Consider the following 22456-nt stretch of genomic DNA (forward strand, 5'->3'; position numbering starts at 1 on the left):
AGATCAGGGAAGAGCTTTCTGCAAAGGTAACATTTGAACTTTGATTTGAAAGAAAAAACAACCATGGAAAGAGGTGTGGAAAGAACATTGTGGGCAAAAAAATAGCAAGTACAAAGTCCAAAAATAGGAAAGGGCTTAGTAGCCTTAGAGGGCTAGTAGCAATGAAGTTAATGAGCGGGAATGACATAGGGGATTGATGGGAGGTAGGAGTCAGACCATGTAGGACCTTGTACGTCATAGTAAGGAGTTGGAATTTAAAAATAAGCCACTAAATGGTTTTCAACTGGAAGAAAGGGGTGTCACGATCTGATTTACATTTTTATTTATTATTTTTTAAAGATTTTATTTGAGAGAAAGAGAGCAGGAGCAGGAGGGAGGAAGAAGTGGGCTCCCTGGGCTCAATTCCAGGACCATGGGATCACAACCTGAGCCAAAGGCAGATGCTCAACCGCTCAACCGACTGAGCCATTCAGGGGCCTCTGATTTACATTTTTAAATGTAAGCAAACTGCCTGGTGTGTAGTGAATGGATTGTGGTGGGGCAAGTGGGGGAGAAGGAAAACCAATCGGGAGGTCATCATAGAAGAGCCTAGAGAAAGCTTGGACGAAGGTGGTAACAAGAGATACCGGGTAAATGGATTCAAGATTAATAGTGAAAGTAAATCACAGAACTTAGTGACTGAATTTAGGGGGTGAGAGGAAGCAAGGATAGCTCTCAGATTTTTTATTTCAGCACCCATATATTGGTGTCACCACTCATTCAATCTCCAAAAGCATTACCCTCTGCTTCTGCCATCTCCTTCTCTTCCACATCCAATCAGTCACTGTTATTAGTTGGGGTTATCCAGAGAAACAGAACCAATAGCATGTGTGTGTGGAGAAAGAGAAAGAGACACAGAGAGACTTCTTTTAAGGAATCAATTCACAGATTGTAGAAGCTGGCAATTCTGAAATCTGCAGAGCAGGCCAGCAGGCTGGAGACCCAGGCAAGGGCTGCTGCTGCTGCAGAGTTCAAAGGCAGTCTGGAGGCAGAATTCCTTTTTCCTCAGTGTGGTTTTCTTAAGGCCTTCACCTGATTGGATAAGACCCATCCAAATTTTGGAGACTACTCTGCTTTACTCAGAGCTTACTGATTTAAATGTTGATCACATACAACAAGTATATTCACAGCAACAACTAGCGTTTGGCCAAAAACTGGTTATCATGGCCTAGCCAAGTTGACACATAAAATTAACCATCACAGTCAATGAATTGTTTTGACCCTTAAGTATTTCTCAGATTAGTTCTTTCCTGTTACCATTCCTTTACTTTAGGCTTGTGTTCTCCTCTAATTCATAAAATATTTGCTTTATGGTATTAGATACTGTGCCAAATGCCAGAGATAAAAAAATGTGAATAAAAGATTGTGTACTAGGGAACTTGCTTCCAGCCTTTCCCTGCCTTCTGCTTGCCTACTTCTAATCTATCTTTATAATGGATGACTGTATATCATTGCCTCTCACACTTTGAAGTGCAGAGTCACCTGAGAATCTTGTTAAAAGGCAGATTCTGATTCAGTAGTTCTGGGATGGGGCCTGAGAATCCATATTGCCAACAAGCTCCCCAAGTACTGCTGTAGGTCAAGAATAAACTATGAGTAACCGGGCTATAGAAAATCTCTTGTAAGACCATGATTATAAAAGGTGTTTTTGTAGGAACACCGGGCTGGCTCAGTCAGAAGAGCCTGCGACTCTTAGTTTCGGGGTCCTGAGTTCGAGCCCCACCCTGGGTGCAGAGATTGCTTAAGTAAATATAAACTTAAAAAAAAAAATGTGTATTTGTAGACTCCCAGAAAGGATACACAAGAACAGAACCGTTGCTCGTAGAAAGAATCGACTGGCTGATCATTGTATATACTCTTTTAAAACTTGGATTTTATACCAAGTACGTGTAGTACATATTCGAAAATAAATTAACAACAAAAGCAAAGTAAAAATATCTGAAACTGCTCCCCTCTTAATACCCTGCAATGGAACCCAGTGCCCCAAGGGCAGAGTGCAGTTTAGCCCATCTTAAACGCATTATTATGATCAATTTACCTATTCAGCTCATCTCTAATTGTGCCAGTCAGGTCTGGCACCACAAGCATCCCTTCCACCGGAAATGCACTTGAGCAAATTTCACGTGGTCTTTCAAACTCCAGATACCGCAGCACTTACCCCAGGAAGCCTTTCATGCATCCTCCCACTCCCCCTGCCGTTAAAGTTGCCTTTTTACATTTAACCTCATAATGCTTCTTTTTGTTGGGGTCATCACACTGTCCAAATTTTGTTTACATGTCTATCTTTGCTACTTGATTGTGCGCTCCTTGAGGACAAGGCTAGACATTAGGCCTACCGCAGCCTGAGTTCCGAAATTATTCTGAGAAGGAAGCATGTACTAGCCTCAAGGGGCCCACAGGAAGGGAAAATCCTCGAGTTTTGGGGCTCTCTTCGATCCCTTCGTGACTAACTCGAGGCAAACGTGCCAAGAGCTGAATTTGAGCACCCTGGCTGGGAAGGCGGCCAAGAATGCGGCCCTGTCCACTCGCTCCTTCTCGGGCGCCGGGCCCACGCTGGCTTCCAGAGAGAGCTCCCCGCGGCCAGCGCGCGACGCCCCCGTCCGAAGGTCGGGGCCGCCGGCCCACCGCCCCCACTGGCGGGCCTGGCGTTCACAGCCCGCTTCAGAGCGCAGCTTGGAAAGTTTGGGGGTCTCCTTGGTATCCGCCAACAGCCCCGAGCGGCGACCTAAATGAACAGAGGGAGGGCGCACCCGACCCGTCGGGGCGGGGCTTGGGTTGGCTGGGGAGGGCTGGCGAGGACAGGCGAGGGCCAAGCGCCAGGCAAGGGGCCGCCCTTCTAAATTCCTCGCACGTAACGATTCCTCCCGGAGCCCAGACTGGGGCAGCCGTGTCCCGGCAGCTTCCTCTCTTCCCGCCCACTACCTCCAAGACCACTACCTCCACACCGTGTAGTATTTTACACTCAGTCTCACCCTCCTGCCCCACAACCGCGCCGGCGGCCGCATTCCACGCCCCCTTCTCGCCTGCGCGCGCGTCGCCCTGCCGCCGCCGCCAGAGAGGGCGGGGCTTGGGTCGCGGCGCACAGTCAGCCACGGTCCCAGCCTGCCCCGCGCCGGCCAACGAGAGCAAAGCCAGTGACTCACCTCCGCCGCGCTAACTCCGCGCTAGCTCTCCCCTCACACACGCTCACACCCGGTTCGAGATGGCGGCGGCGGCGGCGGCGGGGGACTCTGATTCCTGGGGTGAGGAGAAGTTACGGGGGCAGGGCCTGGGCCGACGCTAACCTGAAGCCGAAGCAGGCACTAACGCGGCTCGCTCTCTTCCGTAGACGCGGACACGTTCTCCGTGGAAGACCCGGTGCGGAAGGTGGGGGGCGGCGGCACCGCCGGCGGGGACCGCTGGGAAGGCGAGGACGAGGACGAGGACGTCAAGGTGGGTGCGGGCCGGGGCTCCCGGCAGCGCGGGAGTGTACTGGCGCTGTCGCGGGTGAGGATGCCCGCCAAGGGGCGGGCGGGTGGACTCTGGGCCCAGGGGCGCCGCCCGGGCCTGCGGGCTGTGGGTCCAGACGCGAGCGTAGGGCTCCCCGGTGCCCTTCTCTCCTCTGCTCGCTGGCCATATGGGCCGGAGTCGAGCAGCGGGGCCTTTTAGACTTTCTTGGCGAGGTTGGTGGCGGCCCCTACCCCAACCCTACTTTAAGGGTCTGAGCCCAGGCCTGGATCCCACCCGCCAACTGGCGACGGGAGGTGACAGCAGCGGCAGGGCCCGGCCCACGTGCAAACTTCGCGGTCTGGAAACGCTCGCCAGAAGGATCTGGGAAGTTGGGGATTGAGCCCCATGGTTTTTCCCATATGGAAGGTCTTGCAGCCCACCTGCCTTTTTGAGCTCAGGTCTCCCTAGGGGCAGTAACTCATTTATAAATGTCTCCGAAGGCCCATTTGTAAAGTTTGTTCGAGCAGTTAGATGAATGAAATACTGTGGTTTAATTTGTCTTTTTTTGTTTGTTTTTTTGTTTTTGTTTTTGTTTTTTTACACAAGATTAAAAGAAACAATAAAGTAAAATAACTTTAGGCTTCCCTCCCCCACCCTGTGGTAAAAGGATGAACCAAGTACTGAGATAGCCAGCGGCTAGTGGTCAGAAACAGGTAGTCCACACAGGGAGCTGGAAAACGGACAGTTGACAGAGTAAGTTATTTATCTACATACGAACAGCACCTAGGGAAATAATGGTTGGAATAGACGAGGGGACCATTGTTTTTCTTCTATGCCTTCTTGCTCTGAACCAGATGTACCTTTGTCGTTTGTTTTTGAAGACTCCTGGGGACTCATCAAATGGCTTCAGAGGACAGTATGACTAGTGCGTTATTTTTTTGTTGTTTTTGTTTTAAGTAGCTAACAAACCTTTCAAGCCCAGAATGTTAAGATTCTTATTAACAGAACTCTCAAGATCTTTTTATATTTGTGCAGATAAAGTTTTGTATAAATTGAGAAAATGGTTTCTCTTGGTTTGATTCGCTTAGTGGATGTTTTACTTTCCTAACTTCTACCCTTCAACACATATTGGGAACCCTATTAAGTCCTCTGCTTGGGTTGAGAAAATTTAAGCTGGATAATTACTATGAACTTAATACTACTTTTCTTTGGATTTTACCTTTTTCTCCTGAGTCGGATGATGTGGATGACCAATTTATGGAACAGCTTGAGGTTCAGGAATAATGTGAGCTTTGCACACATTGGGATTAATAAATGAGTAGTACTCTTGTGAAGATACTTAGATGCTCCATTTATATGTTATAAGGGATGGGAATGGATTGTATATCAGTCTCATTGAGACTTTAGTTACCTCCCTACATTGTAGTGGACTTTCTGTTTTGAGCCTTCAGTTCAGATTTGTCCTTTCACTTTTTCTGTGCTTACTGGATGCAGCTGTTAGAACATCAGTTTTGAAAATTGGGAATAATTTAGCAAATGAGAAGAAAAGATTAGAGAAATCGGGAAAGAAGTACCAGAAAATGAAGTCCAAATGGAGTAGTCTGAAGTGATACCGTGAAGTAGCCTTCCTGAGATTATTGGATCTAAAGGGTGTCAGTCCTAATAAATATAATTCTGAGCACTTGGATCTAAGAGATTTGCAGGTTGTAAGAGATCATAAAGGTCATCTTGTCCACTCTTTCAGCGCAGATTCTTTCTTTTATGCAAATCTTAATTCTTTTACATAAATATTGAAGTTGATCTTGGAGAAAAACTGAACTTGTCCGTTTTGTTTCTGAGTTGAAATGTTGGTTTATTTCTTTTGAATTTCTTCAAGATTCCCAAGTTATGGTATTCAAGGAATAGTTTGATTCCTGGGCTTTGGAATCAGACAGACCTGGGTGTGTATTATTGCCTTGACATTTTCTCTATTTGTGGTTATAAACAAGTTTTTTAATCTTTCCTTTTAGTTTCCCAATCTAAATTTTCATTATAGGAGATAACTTCAGTGGGTTCTTTTGCATTTTACTTATTTACTTACTTACTTATTTATTTATTTATTTATTTATTTATTGTCAGGGGAAAGGGAGAGAGAAAATCTTAAGCGGGCTTCATGCCTAGTGCGGAGCCCGAGGCGGGGCTTCATCTCACGAGCCCGAGATCATGACCTGAGCCGAAATCGAGTCCAACCCCAACTCAGTTACTCAGGCGCCCCTGTTTTGCACCTTAAATTATTTAATATGTCCAGCATTAAGCAGAGTTACCTAGCACTTGGGAGGCACTCAATAAATGTTAATACTCTATTACTTCAAGATGTAGTCTAAATTTTTCTGGCTAAAGGAAAATATACTGGTTAGATCTAGTATCTGGGGTTTATTTTGTGCCACATTTTTTGATTTCCTGAGCTCCAGAGTAAGTTCTCTCCACAGTGGCAATTTACTGTGAATTTTGTGTTTTGAACGGGATGACCTTGGTTATCAAGCAAGTTTTGGCTCGCTCAGAGTTTACCAATTAGTTGAATTTTGTCACTTTGGATGGTAGTGAGTGATACCGAATTTCTGAATTCTCATGTTATGTACTTAATTCTTTAGTAAGGATACAAAAACAAGGCTTAGTTTTCATGACATCAAATAATAACTTTTAAATAGTACAACATATGAATTTTTTAAAAGTCTTCAAAGGTCAGAGCGCCTGGGTGGCTTAGTGGTTCAGCGTCTGCCTTTGGCTCAGGGCGTGATCCCAGAGTCCTGGGATCGAGCCCCACAGCAGGCTCCTCCACTGGGAGCCTGCTTCTTCCTCTCCCACTCCCCCTGCCTGTGTTCCCTCTCTCGCTGGCTGTCTCTCTCTCTGTCAAATAAATAAATAAAATCTTTAAAAAGTAAATAAATAAAAAATAAAGTCTTCAAAGGTAAGATATTGCAGAAACAGAATAAGTTCTTCAGTTTATGTCATCATCTAGTGTTTAACCATTAAGAATATAGATTTAATGTTATTTGTAATGTCCTGAGAAATGAAAACTGAGGTCTTTGTTACAGTAATTTGCTTCAGTAGTTTACTGTCTTTCAGTAGACATTAAAACATTCTGCTGTCCTTGACTTTTCAAATAACTGTCTGGTAGTGACAGAAATGGACTTAGGTGAAACCATAGAATTGTTAATATTCATGAGGAGAGAAGCCTATGCTTCTTCCCAGTTAAAAAGATGAGAACTAGGGGCCTCTGGCTGGCTTAGTTGGCAGAACATGGGACTCTTTATCTCAGGGTTGTAAGCTTTACCCCCATGTTTGGTGTAGAGATTACTTAAAAATAAAGTCCTTAAAAAAAAATGATGAGAACTAGGAAGCATACTCTCCTGTCACACTTGCTTTATTTTGCCTTTCTTGCTATCCTGATGTTATGCAGAGGTAGTGGGAGTAATTGTTCACTTAGCGTATTATCACTGGACTCCTTGCCTGTTGCTGGAGTGATGTGCAGGTTGTGTTGACTGAGAAGGCAGTGAGTACCTCTCCCCTGCAAGCAGGGACAATACAACTTTTCCTCCATTTTACTAGTCTCCTAGCCTTTCAGTGTAGAATAGATTAAAAGCTGGATTTATTCAAGGTGTGTAGAATTGTTTTGAGGAAACTTCTCCTGGCTGTGTTCAAACATCTCTGGCATTTGCTCCTGTAATGTTGGATTATAGAATTTTTTAAAAAGATCTGAGAATGAACTTAGTTGAAAACTGCCTGTCTCATCCTACCCATCCAGTCATCTGTTAGGCTCCTATCCGGCTTAATAGTTTAAATCTACCAGAGTAAGGACATTTTTCAAACATTGGAAATAGCACTTCTGAAGAAGGGGATCTCTACTTCAGACAAATGGAAGATTATTGGGAAATACTCATAAGGTGGGCATTTTGCCAAGAAATGGGTATTTTGAAGTGTGTGTGTAACTTAAGAAAAATCCAAATATAAACAGAGGTAAAGTTTAATAAACCCATGAACAATCTTATTTTTTCCTGTATCTCCACTTACCGTTCTCCTCCCCTAACCAGATTATTTTGAGGAAAGTCTCAATTGTATCATTTCAGTTCCCTGATAGTTTTTATAAACTAGTAAGTTTTTAGTTAGAAAGCATGTTTGTTACTGAAAAATATTTACCTAATGTGTTTGTCATGCTGGATGACTGAAAATAAATAAGCCATTTGTTTAGTGTTCAGTATCTCTATCTTGCTTTAGCCTAAGCATTTAAAATAGAATTGATTAATGACAGTACCACATATGAGACAGGTAGGCATTGAGATGGAATTCAACTGAGTGCTGAGCTGTAACACATAGTAGGATGCTAAAAACTTAATGAATTGAATTAAATGAAGTAGAATTTATTGAGGAAGGTACCTTGGCTTCCAGAAGACAGCACGGTTCTGAGATGATGGAAGAACATTTGGGCTTCTTCTAAAAGACTGAACTTTACTGGGAAATTCAGCCTTCCCAGAAGCCTGTTACAGAGTTCTGAGGCCTCTCAGAGCAGGTCAGTACAGCTTATGGAACATCAGTAAAAGGCTCTTATCCTGCAAAAAGTTATTCTTTATCTAAACCAAACTGCTTAAAGAAAAGTAAAGGAGTATCTGTTAATTAATGGACTCTTGCTATGGAGCAGAAGAATTTTACCCTCCTTTGAAGCTACTTCTATTTGACGATCTATAAATATATCTTGCTTAAGTTGGAAAGCATTTTCAGCCCTAAATGTGTTCTGTTATTGCATGTGACATTCTGTAGTTGTACATGATAAAAATGACAGATTAGCCAACTACTGACTATGTTATTAGAAATTTTTAAAAAGCAGGATTTAAAATTGTTTTGTTTTCACTTCTCAGTCATGTTCAATCGCGAAGCAGGTTTTAAACTTGAAAAGCAGCCATCTCTTTCAGAGAAATGGCTCAAATGATGTTGAGTTGTGTATCCATAGAAGAGTATAGGTAAGCAAGTAGTTTATGAATTGCCTCTGTTTTAAGGAAGCTAGCCATTTTACAAGAGCAACCCGGGTGATTCTTTTGAAGATAAATTGAATGTTATAGTTGGCAGATTTATTACCTACCAAAAATAATTGGGTAAGGAATTTACTTGGTTATTGATAGGTATTGTCTGAAACCAAATAACCATTTAGAGCTTACTAAATTACAGATTTACTCACTATTTAAATGTGTTAATTTTAGTTGTTTCTTGAAGAACCTTTTTTGAATTTTATCTGAAGTTTTTGTCAACATTTACAAAGTCCTAGTGTTTATAGAAAATTGGGCAGATTTCGACATTCTACCTTACGTGTACTTTTTAGGCACTTGCAAATTTTATAACTAAGGAAACAAAAACTTTTAAGTTCTTGGGGAAAACTACCTTACCTGCTTTTGGGGTTACGTCTGTTTGGAAGGGTGACTAGTCTCTTTGTTAACATCATATGGTCCCTTCTTTAGGGACTTGTCCCCGATGTGGTAGAAGCTTCAGGGCAGATTTGGTTTTTTGTTTTGTTTTGTTTTTAAAAATATTATTTTTCAGAGAGACAGAGAGAGTGAGAGAGAGAGAGAGCACAAGCAGGGGGAGCAACAGATGCAGGCAGAGGGAGAAACAGGCTCCTCGCTGAGGAAGGAGCCCGATGTGGGACTCGATCCCCGGACCCTGGGATCATGACCTGGGCGAAGGCAGATGCTTAACCAACTGACCCACCTAGGCATCCCCAGGGCAGATTTGTTTTGAGCACTCAGGGGTGAGGGTGACTGGCAAGGCTTGCCTTTCATGGTTCTTTTATGAACGCAGGAGCAGGTGCCATAGCTGTTCCCAGGACTTGTTGACAGAAGCCACTGCTTTTGCTTCTGAAATCCATTCTGCGGTGGAATTCTAGGTAGCCTCATTATGTCTGCACCGATGGGACAGTTTAACTTGAGAATAAGGTTTATGCTTTGATGGGGAAACCAGGAATAGGGATAGGGGTGGTACATAGAGTTGGTATAAATGAGATACTGAGGGAGCAGTGATATGAGTGGGGTTGATGTTTTACTGGGAAAGGGATCTGAGAAATGCTCCTCTGATGTATCTCTTTCTCCATTTTGGATGTACTGTGATGGAGCTGCTCATTTTTAGCCATACTTCTCCTCTCTTGGCCTCCTAATACCAGAGGCTGCTAGAGTAGTTTTGTAAAATTAGTAGAAAACCTGTGATGACAGGCAATTTGAGGTAGGTAACTGATAGAGTTGTAGCTTGGCATAATACTATGTGCCATAGCCTTCTCTTTGATGAGCTTTCCTGCAATTCCAGGGGAACTCATTCCAGAACTGATTGAAAGAACACATTTTGGTGGGGAGAGACCTAATTCTCAGATAGTTATTGTATACTTCAGGGCTCAAGTAAGAAGTTATGTTTACTATGACACTTTAAAGGAATTTTGGTCCATTTAGAACTGGTTCCTTCATTTTTTTTGGTTGGTGGTTTTGTTTTGTTTTGTTTTGTTTTTTGGTTCCTTCATTATATTTCACTGAGGTTTTGGGATGGCTGTCTCAGGGCCTTAATGTTCTCATCTGTAAAATGGGGATAACCACCTTACTTACAGACCTTTTGTGAGGGTTAACTGTGTTACTACACGTAAGGCCCTTTGCACAGTGCCTGGTGCAAAGTAAGCACTTGGTAAATGCTTTATCATCATCATCATCATCACTATTATTAGTAGAGAGTGGTGAATATGTACCCCTTTGAAGTAAGCAAATGGTCTTCCTGTCTGAAGCACCGCCTAAGCAGTATATCACTCATAGACCCAACTTTTTGTGTTCTGTAAAGATTAAAACAACAACAAAAAACTCCTGGTGGTTAATTTTTATTTTTAGCTCTAGAGTTCCTTTTGTACTACGGTATATTGATAACAAGCACTTAAGCAAACCAGTGAGATTATACAGACATTTGCTCTCTAATTTCTTAGATGTCCCAACAGTGACCAGCAGGTTTGCTTTTAGTCTGTTAACCTTGAAACGTGAGTTAAATTGCCAAAATAAGGTGATTATAAAAATATTTTACCTTTTTTTTTTTAAGATTTTATTTATTTATTTGTCAGAGAGAGAGAACACAAGCAGGGGGAGAAGCAGGCTCCCCGCTGAGCAAGGAGCCCCATGTAGGACTCGATCCCAGGGCTCTGGGATCATGACATGAGACGAAGGCAGACACTTACCCGACTGGGCCACCCAGGTGCCCCAAAATATTTTACTTTTATACATACTTCTTTCTACTCTGCTTGTAGACTGTATGGCAGCCTTAATCAGGATTTTTTAGTTCTTTGGTGGACTTAGAGATTTTTATTAAAATCAAGGCTTGATTAGTTTAAATACCTAGACTGATTCAGATTATGACTTGTCTTGTTATAAAACAGAAGCTTGATGTCATCGTTAGGCACATTAGTCACCCTCTACATCTTCCAGTGGCATCAGGGCCTCCTGCTTTGCATCTGCAATTCTGTGGTTCAGCTTCAAATGGCATGTGATAGTGTGCCTGGTAGTTGCTGAGACAATGGCCAGGCTACCTATAGATTAAAGCCCTATCTAAATACAAGGCTGTGTCTGTCCCTATTAAACTCAAACATTCTAAATCTGTGGAGCCTTTGGGAAATTGTTTGATAATCAGTTTATATTTAGTGACTGTTAGGTATAGAGAAGACAAGAGCATAGATCCACCTTAAAGTGCCCCACCCAAGTAAGGGAGTGGATTCAAGCAGCTGTTGATCAGCTCTGACTGCTCTTAAATACTGGGTTTAAATATTATATGGATTTAATTCATTAATCAGGGTTGTGTTGAATGGAATATTACTTGAAATAATTGAGCCATTGCATTTGGGAAAGTAAGAAGTATAAAGTCTTTTCAGTTTTTTATTTAAAACAGCTGCAAATTACTCTAAGAGAAGTAGTTTTAGCTTGGTTATCTTGTATTTTGTTAGCAGAGAGGCTTTTTTACAGAATTAGACACGTTGATATAAAAGTTAATATGGAAAAACAAACATACAAGAATGGCCAGGCACTAAAAATCCTGAAAAACCTATAAGGGAGGGACTAGCCTTGGCCCATATAAAAACATGCTAAAAGTAAGGAAAGCAGTGTGGTATTGGTGCATGAAGAGAAAATAGACAGTGGGATAGAATAGAAAGCAGAAATAGACCAAGTACCTGTGAAAATTTATTATATGGTAAATCACTGGACTCAGGTGGACTTTTTAATAACTGATGCTATGACAACTGGATAACCATTTGGAAAGAGAATTAGATCCATACTCCATACCACACAAGGGAAAAAACTCCACATGGACCAGAGATCTAAATGAAAAAACAATGAAAGTGTATATGTTCTAGAAGAAGCTGACTTGAAATCCACAGGCAAGAGAAGAAAAGACTGATAACTTTTACTGCAGAAATGTGGTGGGGTGCATCTACTTCATGGGGAAATACCAGGGGCATTTCCATTGAGAGAAGAAGATAATGATCATTACCGCTGCTACCATTCACAGTGTACTAGAGGTTTAGCAGTGCAGTTGGATAAATCAGTTGTGGAGGCATAAGAATTGGTACAGAAGTAGGGCACCTGGGTGTCCCAATCAGTTGAGCGTCAGACTCTTGGTTACAGTTCATGATCTCCGGGTCATGGGATCTGCGGCTTCAGGCTCCGCGCTCAGTGGGGAGTCTGCTTGAGATTCTCTCTCCCCCATTCCCCCTGCTCTTTCTCTAAATAAATAAATGAATGAATGAATAAATAAATAAACAAACGTCTTTAACAAGGTAGCAGGATATAAAATTAACATAAAAGCCAATTATATACACAAATAATAACCAGTCAGAGGACATAACAGGAAAAAAACCCTATTTACAGTAGGAACACAGAAATTCTTAGGAATGAACCTAAAGAGAAATTCACAAAACTTCTAAGAGAGAAACTTTATTTTTTTTAAAAGATTTTATTTACTTGAGAGCACTCATAAGAGAGTTTAAGTGGGAGTGGGGGTGGGGAGAGGGAGAAGCCTGACTGGGGGTTCAACCCTGGGGTTATGACCAAAGCCGAAGGCAGACATTCAATGGACTGAGCCACCCAGGCACCCCTAAGAAGAAACTTTAAAACACTCCTTGAAAAATATGAAAGTAAACTTCAACAAATGGAAAGACCTTTTCCTTGGCTAGGGTAGCTCAACATCATAAATTAGATTGCTGTTCCCCCAACATTAATTTATAATTTTAATGCAATACCAAAAAAATTCTAATAAACTTGTATCTGTGGAGTTAGAAAAGTTGATAATAAGGTGCATATGGAAAAGTAAACATGCAAGAATTATTAATAGAGGTCCTTTTCTTTAGGATAACTGGGATGATGATGATGATGAAAAAAAAGAGGAAGCAGAAGTAAAGCCAGGTGAGCCACTGGGGTTCCTTCATTTTTGGTTTTCTGTTTTGGTGAGCATGTAGTGCTGATGTTAAGACACATGATAGAATGCTCACAAAATTGAAAATTCTGGTGTTTAGAAACCCAAACATCCTTCTATTCTCCCTTTATTCTTTTCTCCCGTATCTTTTCTCCTCAAATCATCATCAAATTGGATACTGCCTGCTGCTTTCTGTTTGGGTGCTGGTGTTAGGAGAGAGTAGAGGGTGTGGCCTCATATTTTAATGCTCTAAATCNTGCTGAAAGTGCTGGGAAATATGAGGGAGGTGTTTGGGTCTTAGGGGTCAGATCAGAGAGGAGAAAGGAAGAGTCCCAGAACTTTCCCATTCTTATTTGCCTATAAATCACCATATGAAACTGGAGCTGGGAGAAGTTGGTCTCTTGAAGTATACAAGTGTTACGTGTCTGTCTCATCCATAAACTTCAAAATATTCAAGGTAACTGATTAAAACATTTCTTTCAGAAGTAAAAGTTTCAGAAAAGAAAAAAATAGCAGAGAAAATAAAAGAGAAAGAACGGCAACAGAAGAAAAGGCAAGAAGAAATTAAAAAGAGGGTAAGTACCATTCATTTCCTGCAATACAGAATTCTCACATCAGTAGTGGTACAGTGTCTTGACATACCGCAAGTATTACCTAGCAATCTGAAGGACTTTGTAAAGACTGTTAATGGACACTATCAAATAAGCGAATCCCCAAACTGAATTTGTGGTTTTTTCAAAAAGTTAACTCAGAAGCTTATGTATTAGAATGCCTTTTAAGTTTCCACAAACATTTGGGAACAGTCATGATTGTGCAGTACCACAGTCAGTGATTTTTGCTAGTGGCTGCAGTTCTTTCTAGTTGTGATGAGTCTTTATTTGCAGTTACATATTGAGTGAAATAGAAAAAGTATCCACCTCTCTGCCATGTACTATATAGGTGTTTTTGTTCCTGATTATTTAGAGGAAGATCAGGAATACTGTATTAATTTTTTTTAATAGAAAATACATTTACATGATTAAAAAATCAATATTAAGAAGAACTCCCAACTCTTCATTTATATATCCTGTTTTTCTCCCTCTATCCCTTAAGAGAATATCAGTTTCTTACATCACTGAGGTATCTTTATGGATTTGGATACTCCTATATATTCTTATTCCTTGCTTTTCTTAACTTTTTAAAATTTTTATAGTTTTCACCTTTAATGTATCATTTAATCTCTTCATATCAGATCTTCATATCAGATCATAGCTTTTAATTTTTTTCTTGACTTTTCATTCAGAAAAATTTCAAACATAAAAATAGAGAAAGTGAATAATCATATATGTCACCTAAATTTAACAGTTGCTAATATTTTGCCATATCTGCTTCATCTCTTTTTTTGTTATTGTTAAAATATAATCAAGTACATAACAGAATTATGTATTTAATCTTTAAATACTTGAGTATGCATCTCTGAAAGAGCAAGACTATTTCTCACATGATCACATACCTAATAGAATGAACTGTAATTTCTTAACATTCTCTAGTATTCAGTTTATATGCATTTTTCTGATTGTCCCAAATTGTCTTTTATGTATGGTTTGTTCAGACAAAGAACTTGTATTACATTAGGTTGTTAACATGTCCTAAGTCTCTGGAGTGTCTCTTTTTAAAATGACATTGACTTATTGAAGAGAGGGGCCCCGTTGTCTTTATAAACATCCCACCTTCTTGATTTGTCTGATTGCTTGGAGTTGCAATTTCCTGTAACTTGGCAGATAAGTCTAAACGTTTGATTGGATTCAGATTAAACATTTTTTTTTTTTTAAAGATTTTATTTATTTATTTGACAGAGATAGAGACAGCCAGTGAGAGAGGAAACATAAGCAGGGAGAGTGGGAGAGGAAGAAGCAGGCTCATAGTGGAGGAGCCCGATGTGGGGCTCGATCCCATAACGCCGGGATCACGCCCTGAGCCGAAGGCAGACGCCCAACTGCTGTGCCACCCAGGCGCCCCTCAGATTAAACATTTTTAATTGAAATCCTTGAGAGGTCATGCTGTGTGCTTGTATTGCATCACATCACACCAGGAGTCACATAATGTCTGTCCTATTATTAGTGATGCTAAAATTGATCACTCAGTTAAGGTGGTAACAGCCTGATCCTTCTGTTATAAAATTACATATCCTTGCAAGTAATCCAGTTTGACGTTAGCCTCTCACCCATTTAAGTATAGTGATGATTGTTGCCTAGTTTTATTAGGGATTGCAGACTGGTGATTTTTCTCCTCCTGTGATTTCTCTTCCATTTGTTACTGGCTGGCTTTTTTTTCCAGGGAGGAAAAAGTAAGAAAAAAGTAAGAAACTTTGCTGTTTGGTTACTTTGGATATGGTTTGTGCTGGAAGAGGAAAAGCTTAATTGTTTTCTTTTAATTACCAATTTTTCAGAGTAAGGAGGGAGTGTAATAATAACTTCAAATGGTGAAAAAAGAGATTTTTGTGGGTTTCTTTCTGAGTATATTTGTGGATTTAGAGGTTTTTATAAATTTATTGTGTTTTACTCAGATACGGTAATTACTTTTTTGATGCTCAAATTGTCCCAGGTTTAGCCTGTAGGAAACCCCTTAAGTTCCAGTCTTCATCTTTTTGACAGAATCTTTGAAAACTTCCTTGATTTCTGACGGTAAGAAATGTTGGGCTCACCTGGTAAACTCTCTTCTTTAGGCCTGGAATCAGCTACTACTTTATGGTTCTTTTTTAGTTGGAAATGATATTTAGAGGCCAAATCTAGTTGCTAGTAGTACTCACTGTTACTGAGGTGGCCTTGCCTTCTAGACCCTTTTTATGGGTGAAGCTAGGAAATAAATAAATGTACATGAGTATATGTGTTGTGTTCATATTGATGTTTTCTCTTATTCTGAAAATTCTGGTTTCTAATAACGTTAACATAATTTTTATTAGCTTTTCTACAATAACAGTAGAAATACTAATAATGTGGGGCGCCTGGGTGGCACAGCGGTTAAGCGTCTGCCTTCGGCTCAGGGCGTGATCCCGGCGTTATGGGATCGAGCCCCACATCGGGCTCCTCTGCTATGAGCCTGCTTCTTCCTCTCCCACTGCCCCTGCTTGTGTTCCCTCTCTCGCTGGCTGTCTCTGTCCTGTCAAATATATAAATAAAATCTTTAAAAAAAAAAAAAGAGAAATACTAATAATGTATAGTAGTAATACTAATAATGTGAAGCTACTGAATCAAGTTTAGGATTTCCTTGCAGTTCTTTTGGGTTTAGACTATATCCTACTAAGGATGTAGAATTACGTTCTGGGTTCTGAAGTCATTTGTATTATTTTCCCTGTGTATTTTGATATACATTTTAGAGTCATTTGTTTCCATTTTAAGATTTTCTTTTCTTCTTTATCTAACTTTATTTTTTAAACATGAAATGTTTTCAGAAGTCAAAACTATACAGAAATGGTGCACTCCGAAAAGTCTCAGACATCCATTCCTGTTCTATCCTCTCCATCCTGTTCCCTGTCACCCCCTATAAAGAAACCATTTTCTTTAGTTTTTGGTTTGGAAATATCCAAGTTGCCCTAGAAAGGTTGTTTCAAAATACGGTCTTTAGCAGCAGAACATGAGAGTGCAATCTTTCCCTTTTCTGTAGTCTCAATTCCATATTTTTTAAAAAGGCTGTTTTGGAAATAAACCCAGTCTCCTGGGTTCCAGTCTCCGTTCTCTCACATTACCAGCTGTTAACCTTCTGTTACCATGGGCCAGTTGCTTAACCTCTTTGTACCTCAGACTTTTTTTTTTTTTTTAAGATTTTATTTATTTATTCGACAGAGATAGAGACAGCCAGCGAGAGAGGGAACACAAGCAGGGGGAGTGGGAGAAGAAGCAGGCTCATAGCTGAGGAGCCTGATGTGGGGCTCGATCCCAGAACGCTGGGATCACGCCCTGAGCCGAAGGCAGACGCCCAACCACTGTGCCACCCAGGTGCCCCCAGACTTTTTTTTTAACGTAAAATCAGGATAAGAGTATCTAAAGTGTTGGGGCGCCTGGGTGGCACATTTGCTTGAGCATCCGACTCTTGGTTTCAGCTCCGGTCGTGATCTCAGTTCATGGGAGTGAACCCTATGTCAGGCTCTGCACTCGCTCAGTGTGGAGTCTGCTTGAGATTTCTCTCTCCCTCTATCCCTCGTGCTCATTCTCTCTCTCTCTAATAAATAAATCCTAGTGTTTAGAAAGATGCCTGAAATATAATAAACACTTCGTATGTGTTTATAAAAAAAATTCACACGACACAAAAATGTACGGTCCATCATAATGCCAGCTGTTTTAAAACTTCCTGTCTGTCTCATTTTAGTTAGAAGAACCTGAAGAACCTAAAGTGCTAACACCAGAAGAACAATTAGCAGATAAACTGCGGCTAAAGAAATTACAGGAAGAATCAGACCTTGAATTAGCAAAAGAAACGTTTGGTAAGGGGGGGGAGGGGCTGGTGGTGGTGATTGCAGTGAAGTAGTGACGTTCCAGGTGAATACAGTGGAAATGTTACTAGTTATGAAAGTTTAGAAAACCTCTTTTTTGAAATAATATAATACTGGCTGAAACTTAGGTATTAGAAAGTAGTTTTTAATGTTTATATTTGAGATTTCATTGCTTAAGTTGGAGTGAGATACATGTTCACGTTTTTTAATAATTGTCTTGAGTATCCAGTAAAATATTAAGATAAGCCATTGGACCCAAATAAAGTATACTGCTGCTTTAAATACCTTTATCAGGTGGATGAAATTTGGATGAAATGTGTGAGGCCTACAGCTTTGAGGTTTAAATGTTAAACTGACTATAAGGCTGTGCCTTTGCTCAGGGTCATTTCTTTCTGTGACCCTTCTTGGCCCTCGGAGGGCTTCCATTTGCCGTGTGCCATCCCTGCAGCTCTGGTTGGTACATGAGATGAAAGACATGTTCAGGGTCCTGTACGTAGGTGAGTTCAGAGTGTTCCAGGGGTAAAGGGTAAAGTAAGAAACATGGCCAAAGAAATAGATAAAAGCTCTCACTTTGTTTAATTAAGCTCATTGTTGTCATTACCTATTGAGTACTTTTCAGAGTAGAAGATCATGTTGAAGCAGTTAAATAACTTTGAAACCTAGAGCTAAGAAGGATCCTAGTTATCTTGCTTTTTACCCCCATCCTTCCTCGTTTTTAAAATGGATCAAGCAGGCTATAACGATCATTCTCCTTTCTGCGGGACGTTTGATCTTCTCTGTCCCGGAGTTGCGAGCAGTCTGAGAGGAGTTGCTGTGGTGCTCCTGGGTTCTGGTGTGTGCTTGGCTTTGCATTCACAGAAGGCACGCAGCCATTATCCAGTGTCTCCAGAGGATGGTAAAAGCCACCCATGTGTTTATTAAAGAGAAGAGTTTACATGGTACCTATAAATTCTAATATGGGACCACAATTATAGATTCAAAGGCAAAAACATGCATTCATACAGGCATCATTTGGTTAATAGGATTTTAATGATGTGTTTCTCATGCCAAAATACTGAATCAGTGATATTGTTAACAACTAATTTACTTTACTATTGAGGATGAGACAGAGTGTACTGTCTTCTTAGCTTAGAATCCTTTTAGGCCAGATTTATTTTTCTGTTGGGATTTAACACATGGTTTACCCCTGCTTAGCCTCTGGAATCACTTAGCTGGATACTTTCACAGGAACCATGTTTTGTTTTTTGTTTTTGTTTTTGCTTTTTCCTTCTCTCTGCACTTTGCTGTGGGCTATTCTTAGACCTGTGTTTTAAGAGCATACTTTTGGTGGTCTGCTGAAGACTATGGGTCCCTTAATACAGTGTTTTTAAAAGTATAAAATACACAGGATTTTACTTAGTAAGGAAGCCTATTATATTGAAATAGGTATCAAAATATTAACTTGAGATACAGTAATAATGTGCTTCTTTATTAATGCATTAAATAAGATCTAGTGGCAGGTCTAGTAAGTAATGTAATTTGAAAACAGTATTTCAAGACAACTACAACTAATGTGATATGAAAATACCTGATCTTTTACTGGTAACAGGTTTTGCTAATATCACTGTGATATGTTGCCTGTAATCAAAATGAAAGGAAACATTAGAGGTTAGTGAAAATAAAGCTGTAAATTTTCTGATCCAACTTCACAGCTCTCTTGAATGCTGTCCAAGGACTCCAATGGACCAGGTTAAGAACCTGTGCTTTAGCATGAAATAACAGGGTTGTTCAGCTAGTTGGTTTATAAACTTGAAAACAATCTTTGATATTTTTAGTGCTCCCTCTTCTCCTGCAGGTGTTAATAATACAGTTTATGGAATAGATGCTATGAACCCATCTTCAAGAGATGACTTCACAGAGTTTGGAAAGTTACTAAAAGATAAAATTACACAATATGAAAAGTCACTATATTATGCCAGTTTTTTGGAAGCCTTAGTTCGAGATGTGTGTATTTCATGTAAGTAATTCTAATTTCTATCTTGGTGGGTAGATTTTAGGAAGGGCACATCATACTCAGGAGGATAGAGGTTTATTTTTTTGCTTTCTGTAATAAATGTAGAATTTGCTTTTTAGAAGTTACCTTGGGAATATTCTGCAAATAGATGGTGTGAGTGGTTTTGTTTTTTGAGGCTGCCTTCTTAATGTTTTTAAAATAGCTTCCCAAAAGGGACATCTGGGCTTTGCTGACCCAGCAGCTAATAAAACACTAGCTTATTCTTTCATCTAATTGTATCTTAAAGAGACTAGGAAGTATTTTTTGGGGAAAATGACCCCTGAGCATATGGAATTTTAGACCTGAGACCACAGCACGTGTCTGTTCATTTTACAAACAAGGATGCCTGTGATTCGGTTTAAGTCGCTCAACAGAGCTGGTCCCTATTCTCTGAGTCCGTGGGTGTGGTGCCATGCCCTGAGAGGAGTCATTCATTTCAGAGGCAGAGTGTGTGGGAGTTAAAAACCAGGGGTGGAGTGGACTAATGTGGAAGGGACTGTTTTTGCTAGTATTTGCTGTTAAGATTAAGAAAAAGGAATTCTACACAACTTTAAATTGGGTTTTCCTTGAGAAATCTTTACTAAGCTGGAGGTTCTGAATTTGATTAGTGATATACCCATAGCTGGTATTTTATTTGCACATACTTTTTTCCCCATGTTTGAAGGTGCACTCTAACCAGAACTGAGACACTTTTCTGGTAGCTGTAAATTGGTGTCTGTTTCCAGCTTGATATTTCTCTTAAGGATGGAAGGATGTATTGTCCCATAAACAGGCTTGTCTCCAATGGGACACTGAGATTTCTGAGACACTACTAGTTTTATTCTAGTTCCTGTGGTAGAAAATGGAGACCCCAAGGTGTGGAGAGTTGTCATTTGTAGTTTTAAGAATTGTTGTTCCACCTTCATTCAGCCACTCCTCACTGGTCAGTGAGGATGTGTTGTGGAAAGGCATGGTTATCCTCCGTGCCCCCCGCCCCCCACCGCCCATTCACGGGTGTGGATTAAGGAAGTATGGTAGGGAGCACTGTGAGCTCTGAAGATACTTACTTCTCGTTTCTCTTTGGTTAAACAGTGGTGTCTTGGTTATTACAGGTCATTCATTATAAAGAAATTTAAATAGTTCTGATTCGTGAGCCTAACCACAGACTGAATGATTCCTCACCATCTTATGTTTAACAGGACAAATTCAGAGTCTTTTCAAAGTTACTGAAGTTAATGATGGTCAAATTAGATATGGTATTCCTTTTTTTTTTTCTTCCTTAGTGGAAATTGATGACTTGAAAAAGATTACCAATTCATTGACTGTGCTTTGCAGTGAAAAACAAAAGCAAGAAAAGGTAAGAGCAAGCGTGTGGGGGAAATGCATATTACATGAGGACATGGGTGTAGGCATAATATTCTAAACAGGTGTAGTAAGAGCCTGAACTAAAACTTTAAATTGGAACAGAGCAGGAGTGTGAGTGCCGTTACCATCCTTTTGTTTACAGACATGGTCATAGTTTTCTTTTTGGAATTAATAGAAATTGCCCAGGGTTAGGGTATGGGATTTCCCTTTTTGAGAACTAAAGGTTTTTTTGGTACCAGAGGCTTTGGCGTCTGAGGGTTTCTGTACCAGAAAAGGTGCCCATAATATAGTAGTCTCATGAATTAACTCTCTTTTATCTTTAGCAAAGCAAAGCCAAAAAGAAGAAGAAAGGTGTGGTCCCTGGAGGGGGATTAAAGGCTACCATGAAAGACGATCTGGCAGATTATGGTGGCTATGACGGAGGATACGTACAAGACTATGAAGACTTCATGTGACATTTTCTCTTCTCCTGGTGTCTTCTTTCTGTTGCCCACAATCCCTTCAACATGTAGCACAACTTCCTTTTCTTTCAGTTCTGCCAAATGCTACAATCAGAAGTGCAGTATCTTTTGTGCTGGTTATTTAACCCCTTGACACTTAGGTGCTAATGTGCGAATGAGGGAACTTGGATCTTGTTGCCAAGGGGTTAAAATTGGGAACCTCAGTTGCTACTAAATCATAGTTTAAAAAAAAACAAACCTAATAATGTTGTCATTGTTGCTGATTCCATAGCAGCAGTCACTGAATTGGAAACAAAGGTTGCAACATGACAAAAATTGTGTAGTATTTACCAGCACCATTCAGTAATACAGCCTTAACCATACCTCCTTGAACTACTTCATAACTTGTCAAGAAAAGCAGTTTGCGGCAAGGGCATGTGGTGTGCACCTAGTATTAAAATTGCTTTGTCTTAAAATTGAGCGTGAGGATATTAAAAAAATACATTGTGAAGAAGACTGCTTATCTCAGAGTGAAGATACAACGGCTGAAAAGCACTAGCTTGATATTTAAAAGTTAAATGACCAAAACCCTCCAACTTTGAAGCTGAAGAAGGTAAACCTCTCCATTACTGCATTGCATTACAACTTGTGGAATCTCTCGAATGCATAGACTGTCTAGTTTCTGTTTATCAGACTGTTCTGCTGATGGAGTGCTTCAGATGGGGGAGGGAAGCTCACCTGTTTTATTTCCCTGATTTAAGTGAGAAACAATTCTCCTTTGTACTCCTAGGCTGCAATGGAACAACTTTAACAGGGTTTTGGCATTTTCTTTCCTTTATAAAACATGCTCAGCAAACTGCACCAGTTGACTACAGTTTGGTAAATTGTTATGTTAACAATTATGACATCTGCAATGTTTTATAAAGCAACTAATTTAATAAAATCACTATTGTGAGGACTTAAATTTTGTGTTAACTCCCAAGAGATGTTTTTGGAGCGTACAGAACACAGCTCTTGGGATTAGAGTTCTCTGTATACTTAAAAAGCTTAATTAATGCCTGACGAGCAGTTACAGCTTTAAGACGAAAGTGATGTGCCAGGCCCTGAATAGTATCACCCCAGAGCAACAACGGTATAGGGCTGCCCTCCTCTTATTTATTTGAGCAAATTATTTGTTTGTTTAGATACTCAGGCCTAATTAAGTAACTAGAAGAGCTTATTTATTTGGAGTAATTGAGCTTGTTACTCAGGTTA

At 40.3% G+C, this 22456-nt stretch overlaps 1 protein-coding gene across 1 annotated transcript; it reads left to right on the forward strand.

The window, feature by feature from the left end:
* The first annotated feature begins 3129 nt into the window (after positions 1-3129).
* Positions 3130-22160, forward strand: EIF3J (eukaryotic translation initiation factor 3 subunit J). Its single transcript, XM_040620532.1, has 8 exons — positions 3130-3281; positions 3368-3471; positions 12854-12908; positions 13402-13493; positions 17263-17377; positions 19221-19382; positions 20681-20754; positions 21086-22160. Exons 1-8 carry the CDS (start codon positions 3242-3244, stop codon positions 21215-21217), a joined length of 774 nt encoding a protein of 257 aa, XP_040476466.1. The 5' UTR covers positions 3130-3241; the 3' UTR covers positions 21218-22160.
* Positions 22161-22456: the final 296 nt, after the last annotated feature.

Source organism: Ursus maritimus, unplaced genomic scaffold (genome assembly GCF_017311325.1).
Source record: "Ursus maritimus isolate PB19 unplaced genomic scaffold, ASM1731132v1 scaffold_35, whole genome shotgun sequence".
NCBI lineage: Eukaryota > Metazoa > Chordata > Mammalia > Carnivora > Ursidae > Ursus > Ursus maritimus.

Excerpts from the sequence above, each read along its gene's own strand:
- EIF3J (XM_040620532.1), top strand. The coding sequence starts at position 3,242 with ATGGCGGCGGCGGCGGCGGCGGGGGACTCTGATTCCTGGG. Across the intron at positions 3,472-12,853 it reads ACGAGGACGAGGACGTCAAG|GATAACTGGGATGATGATGA; the intron begins GTGGGTGCGGGC and ends CCTTTTCTTTAG. Across the intron at positions 19,383-20,680 it reads TCGAGATGTGTGTATTTCAT|TGGAAATTGATGACTTGAAA; the intron begins GTAAGTAATTCT and ends TTTCTTCCTTAG.